We start from the raw sequence: 24,156 nt of genomic DNA, 5'->3' as shown, positions 1-24,156 counted from the left end.
TTTTTATAAAAAGTTCAAATCTACACACTTATTATTATTTTCTGTTTCAATAACAGCAAACAAAACAAGACCTAGAAAAACATTAACCTGCATTGTATTCATATGTTATTTTATGCAAATTTGGTTGTAAATTGGATGCTATTTGGACAGTGCTGATATGGTAAAGAAATCATTACAAAGAAGTGGAACACAGGTGAAAGTTAGAGTAGAGAAATTAAATTATGGAGAAGTTGATGGTCCTCTCAGTATCTATGGAAGAGCTATGAAAACTAAGACTTTTGTGTTGTTTCAGCTTTCCTTTTTTTTTCTTTTTTTCCTTTCTTTTATTTTAAAGATACTGTTCAGAGGGTTACAGTTACATGAGTAAGGTAATGAGTACATTTCCTATCGAGCATTGTTACCACCTCCTTTGTTTTTCTCCTACTATTCCTTCCCTAAGTATAGGACATCATTATTAAATTCTCTCTATAATACTGCAAGGGTGACTAAAATAAATAGAACCCCCTCCTCAATTTCTTCTGTACTCATCAGCAAAATTACTAAATAGCATATACAGAAGTAAAAAACAACTACCATATGCATAGATTTCTATTAATAGCAAAGCATTTTCATATGGTACTGCATTTAATTACCATGAATCTTTAATGAGGATAAATGATTAGATAAAAAGTTTTCACATTTTACAAATGATGTATTTAGATGTCATAAGTTATTTTCCCCAGTTTGTCATAAAGCAATCAGCAATATAGCAAATTAGATCTCAACCCGATGTCTTCTAACATGCTTCTAACATTCTTTCTCACTGGATTCTTAGTTATGTTCATTTGGGCAAGTTTTTTTCTTATGCTAACATGGAAGTTCTGATGAAATCCAGACCTGATGAAGAAGTTTTAAATTTTCCACACTTCTCTTAGAGGAAAAGGAAACTCTAAAATTTACAGAGAAAGGAATTAAAATGTTGTAATAGTTACCTTAGTGTTCCTTTACTTTTGAAAGATTTATTTCTCATTTTTATAACTACTTTCTTATTTCTTGTTAACCAACTATCTCAATGACTTAGCCTTTAAATTTTCCTATTTCCAGTTCTTTTTTAAAGTTTTTATTGTGAAAAAACTGTGCAGAGGGGTTACAATTACATGAGCAAGGTAATGAGTACATTTCTTATCCAGCATTATTGCCTCTTCCTTTGTTTTTCCCCTACCATCCCTTCTCTCCCACCTCCTCAGCTATACTCCCCACCTCTCACACCCCATCTCACCACCCACCCCACCTAAATTGTAAAGTTCATTTTCAGCATAGTGTCTTCTACAGCTCATTGTTGCAATGGGTAAATCTGTATCCCTATTTAAACAATTTGATTTTTCCCTTCCCCTCCTCCGATTATACCAGCATCAAATACAGTGAAAACACGGGTTATAACGTGGGGGAGGGACATACAAAGCAATAACAAAAAATCACATGGTACCTTATAAATATGTTAGAAACAACAGAAAGGAAGAAAAATAAAAACTTGTGTCCCTATCTTGGGGTTCATTTCACTTATCATCATCTTAGCTCATCTTTTGTGCTTGTCCCAGACATATACTAGTTATTGCAAATAAGGACAAATGGGATTGCATGAAGCTGCAGAGCTTCTGCATGGCAAAGGACATAACTAGCAAGATCAATAGAAAGACCAAGGATTGGGCAAAGACCTTCACTATGTGCTTGGAACTCAAAAAATTAAGTCACCCATCAACAAATCTTAAAGAAACAACTTCCCAATAAATAACTGGGCTAAAGACTGAAAGAGAAATTTCTCCGAAGAGGAAATAAGAATGGCAATAGACACATGAAGAAATGCTCAACCTCTCTAGCCATAAATGAAATGCAAATCAAAACAACACTGAAATTCAACCTCACTCCAGTTAGAATGGCTAGAATCAATAATTCTAATAACAACAAATGCTGGAGGGGATGTGGACAAAAGGGAACCCTACTGCATTGTTGGTGGAAGTGTAAACTTGTTCAACCACTTTGGAAAGCAGTATGGAGGTTCCTCAAAAGGCTCCACATAGAGCTCCCCTAGGACGCAGCAATCCCACTTTTCGGCATTTATCCTAATGATCATAAACAAGACCATACTAAGGCTACCAGAACAACTATGTTTATTGCAGTATTATTTACCATAGCTAAGATATGGAACCAACCCAGATGCCCCTCAGTAGATGAATGGATCAAGAAAATGTGGGATATATATATGTGTGTGTGTGTGTGTGTGTGTGTGTGTGTGTGTGTGTGTGTGTGTGTGTGTGTGTGTGTGTGTGTGTGTGTGTGTGTGTGTGTGTAATGGAATTCTATGCCTCCATGAGAAAGAATGACATCACTGCATTTGTTAGTAAATGGAGAGCCTTGGAAAAATTGTATTAAGTGAATAAGCCAGGCCCAAAGAAACATAGGTCCCATGGTTTCTCTATTTCCAGTTCTAACTTATTAACTCCACTCCTTTTTCTTTCTTGTCTTCAAAGAAGCCATCTGCTCAATAAAGGGAAATTACAATTGAAAGGGTCTCATTAATTTTCACCTTTTATTTGCAAAAAAAAAAAAAAACACTGCACATTTGTTTTCACTGTATTTGTTGTCGGTGCCCTGCATCTTGTATATATACTTCTCTAATGCCCTGCATCTTGTATATATACTTATCTAATTTGGGGAGGGGAAGGGAAAAAAACCAAAGTTCTTAAATAGGGATACAGGTTGATCCATTGTAACAATGAGATGTACAAGATGCTATGTTGAAAAATGAACTTTACAATTTAGGCGGGGAGGGGGCACGAGGGAAAGGGGAAGAATGTAGTTGTGGAGGTAGTACAGAAGGGATGGTAGAAGAAAAACAAAGGAGGAGGCAAGAATGCTTGATAAGAAATGGACTCATTACCTGTTACTGTAAACCCTCTGTACAGTATTGTTACAATAAAAAATATTTCCCAAAAAATGGGAAATGTGTACCCTCATCTAGAAATAAAAGCCAGAAACAACTCATCTGAATTATATGTTTTTAAAAAATCCACAGGGTGACCCATTGTAACAACAAGATGTACAAGACAGTATGTTGAAAATGAACTTTACAACTTTTTTGGGGGGGAGGCTGGAGATGGGGAAGTGGGGAGGAAAGGGATGGTATAGGAAAAACAAAGGAGAGGGTAACAATGTTCAACAAGAAATGGGCTCATTACCTTGCTCATGTAATTTGTCACCCCTCTGTACAGTATCTTTATAATAAAAATATATTAAAATAATAACAGAATTTAGGAGTTGAAAAGAAACTTTTAGGAGTTTAAAGGAAACTTATTAACTAAGATTCCCTAAATCTTAGAAGTAATTTGATTTCAGATAGTATGTTGATAATGCACTATCAGATAACCAATTCTCATTTTTTATTTTACTTGTTGTATTTTGATTGTTAACTTTTCAGTATAAAAATATTGATTAAAAATAGTTAAGTAACCATATTCATTGCAAATATATCAAGAACATATATTTATTCATCAAGAAGATATATATATATATATATTCATCTCCATGTCCTATATAATGACTACAAAGAATGCAACGTAATAAATTTAATCATTTCAAGTGAATTATTCAGTTATTCATCTATATACTTAGGTAATACATTACCTTCTCTTCAAACATGCAAGTATTCCTATCACCTCACATAAGATGATTCTCAACAAAGAATAGAAATAAAAACTATTAAGATAGAAAGTATGCTTGTTTCAGCATTTGTGACAATGAGACATACAAGAAACTATGTTTCAAACAAACTTCACAACTTCCAGGGGGAGTTGGGGAAGTGGGAGGGATGGGATGGTAGGGGAAAAACAAAGGAGGGGAAACAATGCTCAACAGGAAATGTACTTATTACCTTACTCATATAATTGTAACCCCTCTGTACGTTATCTTTACAATCAAAAATATTTATTTTAAAAAGATGGAAAGTATGACAGTTAAAGCAAAATGTTTCAAAAAGGAATTATGAGAATTAGGGTTATGTAAAGACTCTGAAACAGAAATCTAAAATGGAAAATGGCAACGAATATTTCAGCACATTTTAACTATAGAACGAGGCATGGACTTCACTCACCTGGGTGGGCTAGTGTAGGAGTCAGCAATTGCAACTAAAAATACATATCTGACTCAGCATCTATTTTACCAGAAGGTACCTGACAGCTGTTATCTATTGTAAATGATGTGCATTGAAACAAGATTGTTCTTCTACTATTAAAAAGAAACACACAGTGAAGCATCTATTTGTGTTATGACTAGGATTAAGGAGAAAATGAGTCAGTTACTTGCAGTAAAGTGCGATGCGCAAGACATTGAACTGCTACACAACTATACTCAATCAAAGATTGAGTATATCCTGAACTACAATTTAATATCCTGAACTACAAAATTACACTCAAAAGTTTACAGTGCAGGCTGTCAATAGAGAAAAATGTGATGAGAGATAAGTTGTTATAACTACTACTAATAAGACATGCTTTAGTCCAAAACAGAAACTTTTATTCCAAATGTGAGATAGGATAATAAAAGTCATAGGAAATGTTCAAGTCATTTTTGGTTAAGCAACTGTCTTTTTTGCAGGGAGGAGGGCAGCAAAGTCACTAAATCCTAGAAACTGACAACTGGAGATGTTGAGTCAGCTAGCCCTTACTTGTGATTCTCTCATTACACAGCTTTATCTACTAATCATTATTTGATTTCTCTCACATTGCCTTTACTGCCCGCCAGATCTCTTGTTGAGCTTCAGCACTGTGAGAAAAACACAGTGAAGAATTCATTGATGGTCTTGGGTTGAAAACCATTTACTTTTTGTCAAATTGTGACTGCAATGGAGAGACAAAGTGCAGGGAATAAATCTACATTCCATTTCAGGACGGAGGCACTATTTACAACCTCCTTTTATCCACTAATTCATTATGCTTTCTGTATAGAAATGACCCATGGTTTCCCTTATTTGTAATATCTAGTATATGTATGAGTCAAGCGGAAAAGGTCAGATAATGGGATGTCAGGAAAATGAACCCTTAGATGTGTATTTTAATGTTTTTTTCTTTCATGCATGTGTTTCTAACGCATTTATAAGATTATCTCTTTGTTGCTTTGTATGTCCCTCCCCCACAGTATAACCCCTGCTTTCACTATATTTGATGTCAGTATAACTTGTGGAGGAGATGGGGAAAAACCAGTTGTTTAAGGATACAGGTGGACCTGTTGCAACAATGAGAAGTACAAGTTGTCATGTCCAAAACGAGCTTTACAACGTAGGTGCGGGAGGGGGGGGATGGGGGGAAAGGAGAAGGATTGGGATTGGGGGGGAGGGGGGAGGCTGGGAAGGGATGTGAAGGGTAAACAAAGGAGGAGGCTGCAATGCTTGGTAAGAAATGTGCGCATTATCCTGCCCATGTAATTGTAACTCCTCTGTACAGTTTGTTCACAAATAAAATAAAATTAAATTAAAAAAAAAAGAAATGAGAGTGAGTATTCTTCTCAAATGCCACTTTATTAACACAGGCTAAATAGGTATAAAAAAATAGAGCTCGATCTTATATTGTCATATGTACATAGCTTTTGACCTTTTCTGCTTGTTCTAGACATAGTTATTGCAAATAAGGGAAACCATGCAATGTATGTTTCTTTGGGCCTGACTTACTTCTCTTAATATAATTTTCCCCAAGTCTTTCTATTTCCTAACAAATGGGGCAATGTCATTCTTACAACAATAGTAAGAATTGTAAGGAAAATTTCTTTCCTGTGTTCTTAAAAATTATACAGTTTAGGACATCTCTGAAGGATTCTGGAATTGCACCCCTGTCACTTTAAAAATATGTTAGTAGCCCCATTTGTTAGGAAATGGAAAAACTTGGAAAAAGTTATATTAAGTGAAGTAAGCCAGGCCCAAAGAAACATAGGTCTCATGGTTTCCCTTATTTGTAATATCTAATATATGTATGAGTCAAGCGGAAAAGGTCAGATAATGTGATGTCAGGAAAATGAACCCTTAGATGTGTATTTTAATGTTTTTTTCTTTCATGCATGTGTTTCTAACGCTTTGTATGTCCCTCCCCCACAGTATAACCCCTGTTTTCACTATATTTGATGTCAGTATAACTTGTGGAGGAGATGGGGAAAAACCAGTTGTTTAAGGATACAGGTGGACCTGTTGCAACAATGAGAAGTACAAGTTGTCATGTCCAAAACTAGCTTTACAACGTTGGTGGGGGGGGGGGGACCGAGGGGGGGAGAGGGGGGAAGGAGAAGGATTGGGATGGGGGGAGGGGGGAGGCTGGGAAGGGATGTGAAGGGTAAACAAAGGAGGAGGCTGCAATGCTTGGTAAGAAATGTGTGCATTATCCTGCCCATGTAATTGTAACTCCTCTGTACAGTATGTTCACAAATAAAATAAAATTAAAAAAATAAAAATATGTTAGTAGTGCTGTTTAAAGGTGCTTAGCTTTTTATTTAGGACACAAAGGAGTGAAGAAAGAAACAGGCTCAGGGTGAATTCATAGTTAAGTGTATAGATTAGTGCTTCTACTTAGAACTCAGAAGATAATCATTTGACTGTGACTGAATGAGAATACAATTCCTGAAGGTTAGCTTTAACCCCCCAAAGACACAGTTATTCTGAAATTAGTCATCTGATCCACCACTACAGTTATATGATCATTCATATTATGCAGGTTTGTTTTCTGTGTTTTAAACAATTGATAGGCTTTATTTTGCTAGCAGTTTTAGAAAATTGGGTAAGTTGGCTAGGCGCTAGTGGCTCGTGCCTGTAATCCTAGCACCCAAGCCCAGAGTTCAAGCTCCAATTCTCCCTCACTCCCACTTTGCATTATCATTAACATCTTACATTAATCATACATATTTCAACTAATGGACTGTACACTGTTATGAACTAAAGCCAACAGTTTGCATTAGGATTCACCCTGCATTAAGAAAGTTCTGTGGGTTATCATGTTACATAGTGACATGCATATTTTAGGTTAAACGTAGATTTATTTTAATCATTGAAAACAGTTCAAGTGCAATAATTTTAATACTTTATTATCATTGGACAATAATAAAATCAATTCATAGATATTATCATAGCTATAAATATAACAATAGTTTCTTTTAGTATTTACCATTTTGTCTCTTCACATAAATATAGCTAGGGTAAATAGAAGATAGAAATGTGAACATTAATCAGCAAGAGTTCTAATTACGAGCTTTTGTACTCTGATTTATGACATATTTTTAACTTATCTTTAAGGATTTGGAATTGAATGTTTTAACTGTTAGTATTTTTTCTTTGACATAGCCTTTTAAAGAAATAGATTAGTTCATAAAGTTATTTTGTCTAATAATTTACCTATTTACTTTGTGTCAACATTAATAAACCTCTTTGATAGTTGTCAATTTAGAGGCAAGTAACCAATTAACTAAACTACCAAATCAAGGAAATTCTTACTTAGAAAATAAATTAGGTCATTGTAAGAACACTTTTGTCTCCAAAGAGATCTGACCCATATCTTACTAATGAATGAGATGACAGGCTCCATCATCCCTTTTCTGTTTCTTGATTCTAATTTCCTACAGGTAAGGAGTGGCATGTATTTGCTTTGTGATAATACTCAGAATAACTTCAATGCTCTAAGCTTCTCTCTACCCAACTTGTTCATGCCTTCCGCTTCCCTGGCCTGATGACCTTCCTTGATCACCACTGATACATTCCTCTACAGTTTTTTTTTCCAAAATGCCGTATAGCCTTCTCTTCAATAGCACAATCTTTGTGATATTTCCATGCTTCTACATGGAGCTACCCCATATTGAAGAATAAAACAATCTTATCATATATTTAAGTGTACTATTTTCCTTAGTGTTAATATCTACTCTTTCAGATGAATGTTGACCTTCCCCAAACTTCTCCACCACCTTGTTTTAAATTACAAAGTCAAGATATCTCAGTGTGTGTATAGAGTAATTGAATGTAGACTATGAGGTGACATTGTTTAAGTCTGAATCCTGACTACATGACTAATTGCCTACTTTTACTGAGGACAAGTAACCTCACCTCTCCAAGTATCATCTACAAAAGTGAATAAATAGAACTATATGCCTCTCAAGACATAGTAGGGATTTAATGAATCAAGACAAAGGAATTTTATTAGACAGCTGACTCATTCAATGTAAACTGTCCCTAACAATGTTCTGTATGCTATTCCTCTTCTTTTTGCTCTGAAAAATCTTACAAAACTAGTTTCATTGACCTTCTTCTCCATATGAATGACTCAAACAATATGCCTTTGTAAATAGTGATAAGAGACAATACATTCTTGTGTAGTTGTGATTATAAATAAGAAGCTACTCAGTGAAACATCTCCATAGTGGATGATATAGTTAATACAGCATAGAGAGAGTTACTGGGAAACTCCAAGTGAAAAAAATTCATTGTGAGCTTATCCAGGGAAAAGGTAGGGCTGATTGCACCTGTTGTCCCTGCATTGCAATGTTGCACATACTCATATAATATAAATCTAGCAACACGTTTTAACCAATAGACAAAGTGATATCCTTCTCAATTCAACTCTTCAATAAGACCACCTCCTAGAAAATTCCACAGCTCAGATATATTATAAAGTAAAATACATGCATACCCTCCTTTAGGTTAAAAAACAAGTTTTTACAAGCTATTCTTATTCACTGTTGTTCATCTTACCATAGTTAATTTTATTGAATTAAATTTAAGTCAGATCTCTAAATTATGCAATACTAAATCAGGTAATAAATGAAAGCTGACCCTCTAACAACTATAAAATAGATTTAAATTATATAAAAAAGCAAGTCATAGAAAGATTTCACATTTTAAGGTGTAACTTAACACTTTTTTCTAGTAGGCAGCCTCGGATTTGTGCACTACCAGTCTGCTTCGCCAACTGACATGCTAGTTATCTTTGAGTTATAGGGACATATGCAGGTCTTGAGGATGAAAGCTCTACAGAAGGCAGAGTTTCATCAGTGTATCCTAAAATTGCAACTGCAATTACCCTTTTCTTTCATCATCTAAGCTTGTAGGTTGAAGATTGAGAAGTGACTTATGATCTCTAAAATATTATTCCCCTATGGGATAAACCAGGATTTGTCTTAAAATTTAGCATGATTCACAACAGAAAAGCCTCTGATGTCCATGGAGTGTCAGTAATTGCATCGGTGGGTGAATATTCCCTTCACTGTTATTGATGGCATTGTCACTGCCATTTTTCCATCATCCTCATCATTGCTATTACCATACTTATCTAGTATTTGCAGGATTTTGATAAGAATCCCCAAAATATCCATCAGAAAAAATGCAATTTTATTCTCAAATACTTCATATTACACAGAAATATTCCCATGACATTCATCTCACATGTCTCGTGTTTTCACTGAAACTATCTTAACTTACTTTTCCTAGTATCTTTTTCTAGCAGAAACCTCATATGCAGCTATCTATTCCTGTCTAAGCCTTAATACAACCAAAGCCTGAATGACTCAGGAAAAATTAAACCACCTTGGATATAGGTGTGCATTCTGATTCACCCAAATATTATCAGCACAAAAACTGTGAGCATAGTTTATAAAAAGCCTTTGTCAGACTACACATAGAGCTCGCCTATAACCCAGCAATCCCAGTTTGGGGCTTTTACACAAATGATCACAAACAAGGCAATACTAAGTCTACTAGGAAAACTATGTTTATCACAGCATTATTTGCCATAGCTAAGATATGGAACCAACCCAGATGCCCCTCAGTTGATGAATGGATCAAGAATATGAATATATATATATATACATATATATATATATATATACATACACACACACGTACACACACACACACACAATGGAATTCTATGGCTCTATCAGAAAGAATGACATCACCACATTTGTTAGGAAATGGAAAGACTTGGAAAAAATTATATTAAGTGAAGTAAGCCAGGCTCAAAGAAACATAGGTCCCACGGTTTCCCTTATTTGCAATAACTAGTATACATCTGGCATAATCTCACCAGACAAGTAGAAAAGGTCAAAAGCCTTGCACATATGATCATATAAGATGGTGCTAAGCAAAATGAACCCCAAGATAGGGACACAAGAGATTTTATTTTTGTTGTTGTTTTAAATGTACTTATATTACACTATGTGTTTTTTTGTTCTTCCCCCATGGTTTAGCCCCTGTTGTTACTGTATTTGAATCTGGTGCCCTGCATCTTGAATATACATTTTTCTAATTTGGTGAGGGGAGGGTAATAACAAAATGCTAAAACAAGGATACAGGCTGACCCATTGTAACAATGAGATGTACAAGACACTATGTTGAAAACTAACTTTAAAACTTTGGGGGGGGGGAAGGGAGGAGTTGGGGTGGCGGGAGGAAAAGGATGGAAGAGGATAAACAAAGGAGGGGTTAACTGCTAGATAGGAAATGCACTCACTACCTTACTCATGTAACTGTAACCCCTCTGTACAGTGTCTTTGCAATAAAAGCTGTATTTTAAAAAAGCTTTTGTCACTTTAAACATCACAATTTAAAAGGATAAGAAATAATCTGTGGTAAATAGCTTTGACCAGGGAAAATATTCTTCCACTCCATTGTTTCATGCAATTTGAGTGAACAAAACCTTAGTATATAGAATAATATAACAAATCTTCTGCCGAAAACATAAAGTAGAAAAATGGAAAGGAACATTTTGGAGAAAAAAAAGATTCTCACAAAACTTCTCAACCACAACATTAGAAGTCATTCACTTTACTTCTCTATCACTAGACTATTAAATTGCTTCTGGGCTTTGATCTGGACCAGTAATCACTGTATACTTCCTCTCCTCCCAGCCTTTTGCCTTTCTTCTCTTCTTCCCTTTTCTTCCTCTTTCTCCTCTTGCTTCTTTTCCTTCATCTTTTTCTTCCTCTTATTCTTCTATTTTGCAATACTGTTTTTGACCTCAGCATCTTTCTCTAGCTAAACCAGCATTCTCCCTTGAGAACTTTTTGTTTTGCCCATCATCTTATCTAGAGTATAAAATGGCAGTAAGTGCAGGTTATTACTTAAGTACATGATGGAAAAAACCCATATCACCTGGATATCTCTTCTTCTTATTTTTGTTTATGTGTTACTGAGGAATCAAACTCATGGCCTCATGCATGCTAGGCAAGCACTCTACCACTGAGCCACCTCCCCAGCCCCCTGGATATCTCATACTTGGACCTACATATAATTTAATTTACATAAGTAAAGGAAAATATATTTGGATATTGGATATGGAAAACCAGAAAAGAAGATTCAGGCTCAAATGGCAATTGTTCTTTGGGAAGACATGTTCCTATATTCATGTCATGTTGTTGTCACAAGCAAGCACTGCTTAGCCAAGTTCTATATTTGCTCATATCCTTTCATATGCCTATATCTGTTTTCAATGGTTTCCTTCTCCTACTACTTGGAATAGAATAATTGAGGATTGAGGATCCAAATTGAGAATTGAGGATCAAGAATAATTTTAGCACTGCAAAATGTAAGTAACTATGATCCTTAAATAATCACAAACAGGAAAATGTCTTATTAACCTGTTAAATTTATGCTTTAATAATAAATAATACTTTTATTGTGTAGTGTCATTATTATTAAGTATATAAAAACAACTAACTTTAAACTTTTAAAAATGTTGTGATGAAGCCAGGCACCCAAGGCTCATGGCTTTAGCTCCTCAGGAAACTGAGATAAAAGGTTCAAAATTCCAAGCCTGCTTAGGCACACAAATCCATGAGAAAAACTCAAAATCTTTGCTATAATTGACAAGCACATGTTAGAAGTGTGAATCACATGGTAGACGACCAGCCTTGAGTTAATAAAAAAAAACACCAAAAAACAGTGCAAGACCAAGTTCAAATTCTAAATAAATAAGTGCTGTCATATAAAGTGATTATTGAATTGATATTTAATAAGTTTTGATGGCACAGTCAAATTACATATAATTTATATGATCCATTTATTTAATGAATAAGTGAAATTTGTGTATGCACAGTTGAAGTATTAACCATTTAAATTAATACTAAAAGTAATGTGTGTGTATGTATATTTCTGTGCGTGCAAAGTGTATGTTACTTGCACAGTTTTCTAATCTATGCTGGTGGTTGGTGTTCTACCACTTGAGCCACGTCTCTAGTAATAAGAACGAATAATTTTGAAAATTTTACTTCATAAATGAGAAATTTTAATTTAATAAGTAGATCATACTAATATTGAGACTTTTTGATCACTGTAGAATTTCAAATACTTGAGATAGCTTCAACAGTAAAGTTATGAGGTAAACTTATAAGTTAACTTCTTAAGAATGGAATAAATTTAATTACATGGCCAGTTCTACTGCTCATTTTGAGATATAGACAGCATGCTTCCATGAGCAAGAATACTTCCCTTTTATGTTGACTTTATTTAATCCCATTTTATGTTGTACTAACCCAAATCCAGGGATTTATTAAATAATCTGGTTGTTGATGGTGTTAGCAGGACCATATTTTTTATAATGGAAAAAAAACAATGACAAATCATTAGTTTTTTTTTTTTACAAAAGAAACAAAGAATTGTTAAGATGCTATTAAGACATAATTTAGTCATAGTTAATAGTTTTCCTTAGCACAAATTCTTTTCTCACAATTATTTCAGTAAAATCAAAAACAAAAGATAAGACCTTCAATATGTGTTTTTTTTGAGGTTTAGCTAAAAGAAAAAAAAATTTAAAGAGTAAAATTTACTTTACATGGAAAATTTTCTACCTTGACTTCAAAATCAGGCTAATTTCTTCCTAGCCAAACTATTAAGAGTCTGGCTCAAGGCAAAATATCAATTTTGGTTCAGTGTCCTGCAAGTATCAACAGTCAAGTAGAATAAAATATAACAGCATAAATGTAAAATGTTGCTTGCACTTCCTTTTGTTTATTTTTAGAATATTTTTGATTGACTATGGCTACCTAACCCATGGTAAAATCCCAAATTGATCTTTCATATTAAAGTATGATAATATGTGGGCAGAATGGTGTCAAGTACTTGTTTTATTTTCTTCAAATTTTGTCTTTTCCCTATGGTGTTTATAAACCAAGATTCTCTCAGCCTTTGGAAAATATTATCATATGCCTGATTCATTATTTACCTTCGAAATTTTAAATATTTCAATATTTTTTAAAAGAAACTATACCTGTGCTCACTACAGCAGGACATATGCTAAAATTGGAACTATACAGAAGATTAGCATGGCCCCTGTGCAAGGATGACATGCAAATTTGTGAAGTGCTCCATATTAAAAACAACAACAAAAAAAAAGAGACTATACCAAATAAATCTTCTCATCCTCATAGTTGATATTTCAAGCATAACATTGTTTTATTCCAAGCTCTGTGGAAAAGAGATTTATATCATTCATCTTTGATGGCCTGGTCACACTCCTGAGTAACATAGGAAAGCCATCCACACAGGTTTGAAACACAGCTACTGACTCATGTTTACTTCTTGTTTTGATAGAATTTCACATAGGGGGAAATATGTAGCAGTAATTTTAAAGTACTTGTATGTACAAAGGCATTCTTTCTTCTGTTGGAACAGATTTTTGTAGTGTATAACCTAGTCTCTGGCAGAGATTATGAAAGTTTTCAGGCTAATTGAGGATCATCTTATAAGTGAAACAATGACTTACTTGATATTACCCTTGTGGTTTGGAAATGTTTATATATAACTTGCAAAAGTATTGACAACTATGACAGAATATAAACTACCATTAGGTTTATAAACTGTGTCTGCAAAGCTAAATACAGGGAGATGAAAGATTATGTCCAGAGTGCTCCATCCTCAGTCTCTTTTAAACACCTCAGAAGGTGTTTAAAAGCTTTTGGAAAGCAAATGAGTGGAATCAAAAATGGTATTTGTGTTCTTTCTAAACAAGTCCAAGTTGAGGGCAAGAAGCTCTCTACGTGCATGGAGGAAATGGCTCCACATGAGAAAAAAACTACTCTAAGACAGTGTTATAGGGGATTATGTTGGCTTAGAAACAACTGGACTTTGTTCCTGTTACCCTGGCCATATTTCAGTCCATGTCACCTATGTAATCTAGTCTAACTAAAGACTCATATAAGTGGACAAGAATCGCTTCAGATGAAGGAGACATGGAAGATTATCAGCTCTGGGAGTCTTTCTATATCTTATAAAAATCAGGAGAGCTTTAAATTAAATATTAGATATTTTTTTACAGTGGATTGTCAGAACTTCAGCAGAGAATTTGCCTAAAACAAATACATTAGAGTTCATAATGTAAAAATAATATAAAAGCTACATTTGTTAGGACCATGAATTAACTGAAACCAGGCACTCAGCCAAATTGTGCATCTGTGCCCTTTGGTCTGAGCCATTCTCTCCTGCTGTTACTTTACAATCACTTCTAGAATGAACTAGGTTTACAACTGTTAAACATTTTAGGAAAAAAGGCAAACTTCCTTTTGACAGGCAGTGCCATCTATTTATCATCTTGTGATAAAAGGTAAAAGGTCTCCAAATGATGAAAATAGACAAAAGCTACAGACAACAAGGCATAAGGGTTAAGGAATAAGTCACTGACTGCTCCTGCTCCCCTCAAATGATATGATGAGATCAACTTCTCAAGAACAAAAGACAAGACAAAAACTGGTCAATTAGGGAACACTTGTGATTTGGGGCTGTTTTAGTTAGTAATACTTTTTTATCTCTTGTGCCTAATTCTACTCTAAGGCCAAGGACTGTATATGTGAAAATGGCTGAAAATGTACTGAAGTGATCACTTCCTAAGCCGTGTGCCTGTGGCTCATGCCAGTAATCCTAGCTACTCAGGAGGCTCAGGTCTGAGAATCCGGGTTTAAAACCAGCCCAGGCAAGAAAGTCCCTGAGACTCTTATCTCCAATAAACCACTAGAAAACCAGAAGTTGTGCTGTGGCTCAAGTGGTAGAGCTGAGGGACAGCCTTCAGGCTCAGGGTTCAAGCTCCATGATGGGCCAAAAAAAAAAAAAAAGTGCTCTCTTCCTTTTTGCCTTTCCCCATATCTCTGTATTTAGCAGGTAAGGGTGAGTGGTCAGGACTAGATATGTGAATCTCCTGGAGTTTGTGATGACCAACCAAAAAAAAAAGAAAATAATAATAATAATAATTAGAATGGGCATTTTGTGACACTTTTTATTCAAAGGTAGCCATTTGAAGACAAAGAGATACTGAGTATAGTCAATAGAAATAAAATTACGAACTAAAATCATATACCAGGTTAAACAAAAAGACCAGAGCAAAACATTTTCCCATTATGTTTACTGAGAACTTTATGAATGGCAGAATAATATGGCAAGATTGGGTTAATCTTTGAAATAAGGTTACAGTGAGCATGAACAACTCATGAACAACTCTAAATGTTCTGCCATATTCTTAAAATAAATCTTTGTGAAGAACATGTTTTTACTATGTCATTTAACTCATTAACATTTTTCTTCCAAGAAATTTAAGTTTCAGATATCCAGGACAGGAATTTTGAAAACATCTCTCATGGTTAGACTGAAGGAGGCTAAGAAGTCAACATTAAAAAAAAAATTCTTTGTGGATTTAAGGAGGTGTTTTTTCTTAAAAGTGAAACTATATTTGATGTCAGTATAACTTGTGGAGGAGATGGGGAAAAACCAGTTGTTTAAGGATACAGGTGGACCTGTTGCAACAATGAGAAGTACAAGTTGTCATTCCAAAACCAGCTTTACAACGTCGGTGCAGGGGGGGCGGGAAGGAGAATGATTGGGATTGGGGGGAGGGGGGAGGCTGGGAAGGGATGTGAAGGGTAAACAAAGGAGGAGGCTGCAATGCTTGGTAAGAAATGTATGCATTATCCTGCCCATGTAATTGTAACTTCTCTGTACAGTATGTTCACAAATAAAATTAAATTAAATTAAAAAAAAAGAAAAAATAAATAAAAAAAGAAAAATAACTGACACACACACACACACACACAAAAAGTGAAGCCTCATGATGGACTCCTGTGGCTCATGCCTATAATCCTAGCTACTCAGGAGGCTGAGAGTTGAGAATCAGGGTTCAAAGCCAGCTAGGGAAGGAAAGTCCAGGAGACTCTTATCTTCCATAAACCACTAGAAAACTGGAAGTGGTGCTGTGGCTCGCCTTGAGCTGAAGAGTTGAGGAACAGTGCCCAAGCCCAGAGTTCAAGCCCCACGACTGACCAAAACAAAAAAAAAAGTGAAGACTCATGATTTTCATACTGACAGATGTGAATTTAAAAAAAGTAAATACTACGGAAGTCATTAATGGCAAATAAGCCCCTATCCTCTAAGATTACAACTCCATGGGGAGGAAAAAAGGAGCAGAAAGTAATGCCTTTAGATGCTTTTTATTGTCCAAATCCATCAAAACTTTAGAATCACTTCAATCTTCAAATCAATAGAAAGTAGATGAGGGATGATAGAAGATATATCTGGGATTAATTAACCTATAATGAAGCCTAAGAAGTTTAATAGCTAAATGTCTATAACAATTCTCCTCCTATATCCCACTGCAAGAGAATTTGTAAATTAAGTTTTCAACTTGGAGCTCTGACAGCCAGCTGCCACAACTAAGATACATACTTTATGCCATGAAGACAACTTTGTGACAAAATGTCTTTCATGTGTATAGGAAGACCTATTTCATTTTTAAATGTCCTATATTTACATAGAATCTCAGATAAGACTTCCATTAGTCAGATCCACACCCAGACTGTTGTTAACTTTGGTGGCTGTTAACATTGGTTCCATTTTTAATTTCTCAGACATAATTAGTTCCACCAACAATGAATATGTAGGTGGGTGATGGGAGATGTCTTAACTATTAAATATGTCAATCATTCCTTATGTGAACTTCACTTCTGAATCTTGGGATTCATTCTTCTGTCTCTTGACAGATGGACAGCTTTCACATAGAACAACAATATGTTTTTCCCTCCTTCTTGACATGGGGTCCTAGATTCACAAATCCTATATACTAATCTGCCTCCCACTTTTTAAAAAAAGTTTATCCTACATAAAAATACATGATATTGTATTCAGAAAATATTTAATGTCTACTGTCTCACTTTATAAGAGTTACCCCTTCTTTAATTTAACCTTCTTACATAAGTTAATTACACTTATAATTAAAATATAGTATACCAAATCTCGCAATATAACTTTTCCTAAAGTTCCAATTAGAACTTTAATATATTCATGAAAATAATTAGGTTTGCTCTGTTTTTCTAATAATGTTTTTCATGATTGTTGGAAATAAAGGCAGTAGTAGATATTTTCAAGACAAGGCATCTGACCCAGAATCCATGTTCTTAAGGAGCTTGCTTACAAAATGAATTAAAGGCTTATGACAAAGTCTAAGTCCTTAGACAAATAAGAAAGGCAAACAGGACATTAGAAGGAATTCAACTAGTAGGGAGAATGGAGGACCACAATGAAATGATGAACTTAAATAAGCAAACAAAAAAAACAACTGTGTGCCAGAAAGCACATAACTAGAGAATCCTTCCCACCACAATAGTACACTGCAGGTGGGGATGAGCAAGGCTCTTTTCTAAAATCCAAGTAATCCCAATAGGTCCATTTATTAAAATTTCCCAATAATGAAACTTAGGTAATATCCTGTTTACTCTTATAGTACTCAACTAACAACTAATTGAATGAGGGGCCCATACAGTAAGAAGATAAAATGCTTGTTGTACCTGTTTGGGGTATCTGCCCAACAAACACTTGATCTTGCTTTCACTGTATTTTGTGCTTCAGAGTCACTTCCTTGAGCTTGGATTGATGAATGCGTTTGTCACATGAATTAAGATTGATTTTATTGTTGCTCTCTCTTTAATGATTTCACATTTATGTTTAAGAAACCCTTGTATCAAATCTAGAGTGAGGATTGTAATAGGAAACTAAAAGCCAGATCTTAGAAGTAAAGCTCCATACTTGACTATATTTACAACCCTCACTAGACCTAGATATTACATACTTTAGAATCAAAGACAATATAGCAATATAGCATTAAAAAAAAAAGTAGCTGTGCTGGGTACAGGTGGCTCATGGCTGTAATCCTAGCTACTCAGGAGGCTGAGATCTGAGGATCATGGTTCAAATCCAGCCCGGGCAGGAAAGTCGATGAAACTCTTATCTCCAATAAACCACCAGAAAACCAGAAGTGGCACAGTAGCTCAAATGGTAAAGCACTCACCTTGAGCTGAAAAACTGTGGGGTTGGGCCCAGGCCCAGACTTCAAGCCCCAGCACTGACATACAAAAACCAACAAAAAAACCCTAAAAACAACATAGCTTGACTGAAAGGATAGTTACGAAGAAATTTTGTTCTTCACCTTTATTTTTTCAAAGATATTGAAGTTAATTTACATATTATTTTGTAAAAGAAGACTGTTCAAATAATATTTTCATTTTTAGCTTCTTCCTGGTAGAATTCATGTTATGCCACCAAAAATGTATGACAACTTAGCACTGGAAAAACAGAGAAACAGTTAGGTCATCATTTGAACTTCTTCAAACCATGTTCCTTGATCCAGGCTACAAAATAATTCTCTGAATTTACTGCGAAGTCAGTACTAAAACCCTCATTCCAAAAGTGAGTGCCCACTTTGTATTCAGAGGAAAGAATGTCCTCATCTTTGAAGATATAAGGACATACAAAAAAAATGTGAACACATAGACATTGCTAAAATTCTTTTCTGTGTTGAATGAAGCGAGAGAAGCTAACATTTCCCTTGGCAAGGATGGAAAAGCCATTGAGTGTGTCAACAGGCATTGCCACCTACATGTTCCATCTAACCATCATTTAAAAAATTATATTAAGTGGGATGGGAAGTTGTCTCAGTGGTAGAATGCTTGCCTTGCATACATGAGGGCCTGGGTTCGATTTCTCAGCACCACATACACAGAAAAAGTCAGAAGTGGTGCTGTGGTTCAAGTGATAGCCTTGAGCTGAAGAGTGAAGTATGTGAGGCCTAGAGATAGAGAGGTTTATGATTTTCCTCATATGTGGAAGCTAGAATGTGTTTATAAATATATAAATAAATGTGTTTTAATACAAATTTATTAATTGAAATAAAGTAGATTCAAAGGAAAATCTAAATAGTATACTTGGAAAGGCAATGTTGAATGTCTACAAAATATAAACAGAACATTGGTATTTTACGGAAGTGAGGTGGTATCAAGTTCAGAGTGGTAGACTAATGAAGAGGAGAAGAAGGGGAGAAGACAGTCAAGAATTCAATGCATATCCCATAAAATTGAGAAAAGTGAGAGAGGAGGGTGGGCTGGGAGGGATGGGTGCATATTGAACAAGCTACATCTGTTTTGTTAAATGAATACCTACTTAAAGGTACTTAAATTTTCCTTTTTATTTATTATTACTAGATTGCCCCTGCTGTCCAGTAATATTTTCCTACAACTTTCCATTTCTTCTTTAAATTTAGAATAAAAATATGTTTCCTTGATTCTATGAGTTTTCTGTAAGTTTTTAAGGAACTTTTAACTTGCAAAAGTTATAATAATTGTGATTGTTTAGTTTCCTTATTTTATGTGCTTTGAACACAAACTTAGAAATAAATGAGAAAAATCATTTTTCTGCACATCCTCCACCGACAGTTGTCCTATATTTCTCCTCTAAGCTTCTTTATTCTTAAGTTAAATATTGTGTGTGTGTGTGTGTGTGTGTGTGTGTGTGTGTGTGTGTGTGTGTGTGTGTGTGTATGTCCTGGGGCTTGAACTCAGGACCTTAGTTATTTTACACAAATTATATAAACTCTAGAGGAACCCCAATGTACTTCAATCTAGAAGTTTAAGAAAAAAATCCACTGTTCCTTTCATGTATAGTATTGCATTGTTCACATCCACATTTTTATTTAGAGAAAAATAGAATATAGGCAAACATGCTCTATTGCAAACATGTCTATATTTAGAAAAAAATGGGGTTTTCCTTTTCTGATATCTGCAATCCGTGATTGAAAACTTTGCTCGAGAGAGCAGAGAAAAAATTCAAAGCACCTATTGTGATAAATGATGCATGACAAAATAGCATTTAAACAGTTATCAGACCTAGAGGAATCCAGCAGTGAATAAGTGCAAAAACATGGGAGTTTCTACTCTTAATTCTGTTGACAAAAATGACAAAATATGGTTCTTTCTTATAATGACAGGGAGAAATTGGAAACCTGAGAACATAAAATATATTGTTGTTCCAAAAGAAAGATGACGTTCACATGTATTATAGTTCAGATTGGCAGTTTTATTTGAAAAGGGTCTCTGGATATTAGTTTTGAGAATGGGGAAGGAAAAAGCATAGCAGGAAGAAAGGAGAAAGGCAACAGCTTGAACATGGTGGACTGTCTCAAGACTAATTTGAAATACAGCTATTATCACCAGGGAAAATCAAGAAGGCAAATGTATTTTTTAAACAGGATGCCAAAAGAATGTTGTTAGCACATTTGTAAATTTCCAGTTCTTTCTTACTACTCATTTTCAACCACCCAAACAAATCAGTTTAAACACAACTTCTTTTTCCTAATGTCTTTTGAAGCATCACCGCAGTCAAGTAACCATCTGCTGCAAATACAAATAGAACCACGTTCAAGAATTATATTACTCAGCCTTCCTAGGCGAAGTTCTTACGTGCAAGCTGTTCTTGTCAAAATCAGAACCATTGTGATGATGCATCTTAATATTCAATCAGACTTTAAGTAAAGAGTGACAAAAGTCCACATATGGGCGGCAGCTGTTTCCTCAGTAAATATTTTCTCACTTATTGAATGGTGGCTTATGGTACTTTAGGATATATTCCATCAGACATTTCAGCCTGAACTGCCTGAGGACTATGAAAGTAATAGCAAGAATGAATGTTCACATTTCAAATCTTTGTTGTGAGTTACCTCATCACAAACACCAGCTCTTCTAGTTAAAGTAGTACAATATGGCATCCATTTGAATATACTGGCCCAGGACTCGCTAGTGAGATGATAAATTTATAAGGGTCTGTGTTGATTTTGTTCTTTACCCTCTAATAATACCACCATGTTTGTAATTTAAAGACATTTCTTTTCTGCATTGATTTTGTAAAGGTCTGGGCAAAGTCGATGAGGATATGAATGATTATAGTTTACAAATAGTAAAATATTTTAAAAGATTAATTAGTCTATTATCTAAAGAGATCTTATAAGATAAAAGCTATTTTAACCAATAAAGTGTCTTGAAAACTTGAAATAAACATGGATTATTAACTCTATAATATTAGGGTTACATATCAGTAATTATTGAGAATAAAATTAGGGTCTGAACTAACAAGAGAATTCTGACCATTCCAAGATTTTAGTAGTGCTGTAGAATGTGTATTACACATCTATAACCTATAAATACTTTACTGGACGTATTCATGGAAACAGTGTATCTTTCAATCTGTTTGTGAAGGTTGCTAACTACAAGCTCCCTTGCTAAAAATTAGAAATCCTCTTGTCTTTAACCTCAAAGTATCCTGAGGCTCTTCAATGATCACAAAGCAATTCTTGGGAGTGGAGAAGATTGTTTATTTCTTAGGTCAGGCCGGCAATATCGATCTGCTAAGGAACTGGTATTCCCCAGCTTCTGAATGGTAATTTATAGTCTTTCTTCCTTCCTGCATGTAGGTGCTAAAACCAACATTTAATTATTTTTGAGTTTGCTGTCTTACTTTACAAAAATGTCTTGTCAGATTTTGACTTTATTTTTTTGGCTATGAAAATGTTTGCAGACTAAATGTAATAAAAAAAAAAATTCCTTACCCTGCTATTGGATCTACTGCTATTGCCTTCGGGTTGTGAAGTTCCAGGTCAATCAAAGTGACACACACAGACCCATTGTAGTTACAAACAAAGATCCGGTCACTGGCATGATCCACAAAATACAGATTTCTGGTGATCCAGTCAATCGCCATTTGTTCCACATCTGAAAACATACATACAGAATTATTGAATTACCGAAGAAATGCTAGCATCATAAACCAAAGATGAAATGATATCACTTGATACTGAAAAAGAAGTACCTTCACATGAAAATATTTTTCTGTGCAGAAACAAGTGACTTTCTTTCTTTTAAAAAATATTGTCAATGTGATGTACAGAGGGGTTACAGTTATATATCAGAGATGATGATGCTTTCTATAATGTTGGAAATACTCCCTATGTCCACTGTCATACAAAGCAAGTCACTACCTGAATATGTTTAATGAACTCTTCACATGTGGTTAGTATTAAGGTCATGTAAATTAGTTATATTTAAATTCAAATAACAGAAGTAACTAGTAGCTATTGTGGATGATGTAGCTCTAAAAAAAGTATTTGTATCTGATTTAAGATTGTTACTTTGATCAGGCATAAGCATTGTGGTATTGAATGACAATTGGTAGATATTTATCTTGCAAAAACCATAACCCAAAGATTGTACTTCTATTACTCTAGAAGAGATTGTGCATTATTTTCAGTTTAACTTGTTTTATTATCGTTAAGTAGTTGTGCAAAAGAGTGGCCAGTTAACACAACAGTTTATGAGTAAAATACATCTTGATCAATGTTATCCCTTCCCTATCCACTCTTTCCTTCATTGTTCTTAATTTTGTAGGAGACACATTAGATTCACATATATATATATATATACTTATAAATATTATTGTAAAGAAACTGTACAGAGGGGTTACAGTTACATGAGAAAGGTAATGAGTAAATTTCTTATCGAGCATTGTTACCTCCTCCTTTGTTTTTCCCCTACCATCCCTTCCCTTCCTACCCCCCAACTCCTCCCTCCCCCTCACCCCAAAGTTGTAAAGTTCATTTTCCACATGGTGTCTTGTACATCTCATTGTTACATGGGTCAACCTGTATCCTTGTTTGTTATTCCCCTTCCCCTTCCCAAATTAGAAAAATATGTATACAAGATGCAGGGCACCACAATCAAATACAGTGACAACAGGAGTTATACCATGGGGGAATAACATACAAAAGAAACAAAAGAAATCACAAAGTACAATATACGTATATTAAGAAGAACAGCAACAAATATAAAACCTTTTGTGTCTGTATCTTGGGGTTCATTTCACTTAGCATCATCTTATATGGTCATATGTACATAGCTTTTGACCTTTTCTGCTTGCCTGGTAAGGTTATCCTAGATGTATACTAGTTATTGCAAATAAAGGAAACCATAGGACCTGTTTGTCTGGGTCTGACTTACTTCACTTCATATAATTTTTTCCAAGTCATTCCATTTCCTAACAAATGGGGAATGGGGTGGTGTCATACTTCCTGATGGAGGCATATAATTCCTATAATAAGTGTGTGTGTGTGTGTGTGTGTGGGTGTGTGTGTGTGTGTATCACATTTTTTTGATCCATTCATCTACTGAGGGGCATTTGGGTTAGTTCCACATCTTAACCATGGTGAACGATACTGTGATAAGCATAGTTGTGCTGGTAGCTTTAGTATGGCCTTGTTTGTGATCTTTGGAATAAATACCCAAATTTGGGATTGCTGGGTCATGAGGGTGATCTATATGTCGTCTTTTGAGGGACTTCCATACTGATTTCCAGAGTGATTGAACAAGTTTATACTCGCACCAACAATACAGTAGGGTTCTTGACTACATTTTCCCCTCCTTGTCCACTTCATCTTTCTACTAACTTAACCCTACCCTATCTCTTTTGAGTACTCACTTACTGGTATCTTACTTTGATAATCTTTGCCTTTCTAAGGAATTATACTATTTGAGTAAGTCGTGGGGCTTGAACTCTGGGCCTGGGTACTGTCTGTCAGTTCTTCAGCTCAAGGCTAGAGCTCTGCAACTTGAGCCAAAACGTCACTTCCGTTTTTCTAAGTGGTTTATTGGAGTTAAGACTCTCTCGGGCTTTTCTGCTCTGGCTGGCTTGCACTGGGATCCTCAGATCTCAGCCTCCTGAGTTGCTAGGATTACAGGCGTGAGCAACGGGTGCCGGGCTATTTGAGTGTTTTTATGTCTAATCTAAAAATCTTACTAAAATTATTTCTCAGA

The 24,156-nt window shown here is 35.0% G+C and overlaps 1 protein-coding gene, 1 non-coding gene and 1 pseudogene across 6 annotated transcripts in view; 2 read left to right on the top strand and 1 right to left on the bottom strand.

Moving 5' to 3' along the window:
- The window catches only part of Lrp1b (LDL receptor related protein 1B), a 1,866,674-nt gene that overhangs the window by 896,620 nt on the left and 945,898 nt on the right, over positions 1-24,156 (bottom strand). For all 5 annotated transcript variants that reach the window (XM_070023764.1, XM_070023773.1, XM_070023793.1 and 2 more), the window contains exon 7: positions 21,900-22,062. In XM_070023764.1, the coding sequence (XP_069879865.1) occupies positions 21,900-22,062 (163 nt within the window). The remainder of the gene's footprint in view (positions 1-21,899; positions 22,063-24,156) is intronic.
- On the top strand, positions 13,262-13,366 carry LOC138834764 (U6 spliceosomal RNA). The gene has a single exon (XR_011374254.1). It is a non-coding gene; the product is annotated as a U6 spliceosomal RNA (small nuclear RNA).
- LOC138835392 (U6atac minor spliceosomal RNA) lies at positions 18,818-18,924 on the top strand (annotated as a pseudogene).

This window comes from Dipodomys merriami, unplaced genomic scaffold, assembly GCF_024711535.1.
Source record: "Dipodomys merriami isolate MVZ:Mamm:240054 unplaced genomic scaffold, mDipMer1.0.p SCAF_1, whole genome shotgun sequence".
Lineage (NCBI taxonomy): Eukaryota > Metazoa > Chordata > Mammalia > Rodentia > Heteromyidae > Dipodomys > Dipodomys merriami.
The sequence above is the reverse complement of the archived record's forward strand: the minus strand, read 5'-3'. Positions and strand labels throughout refer to the sequence as shown.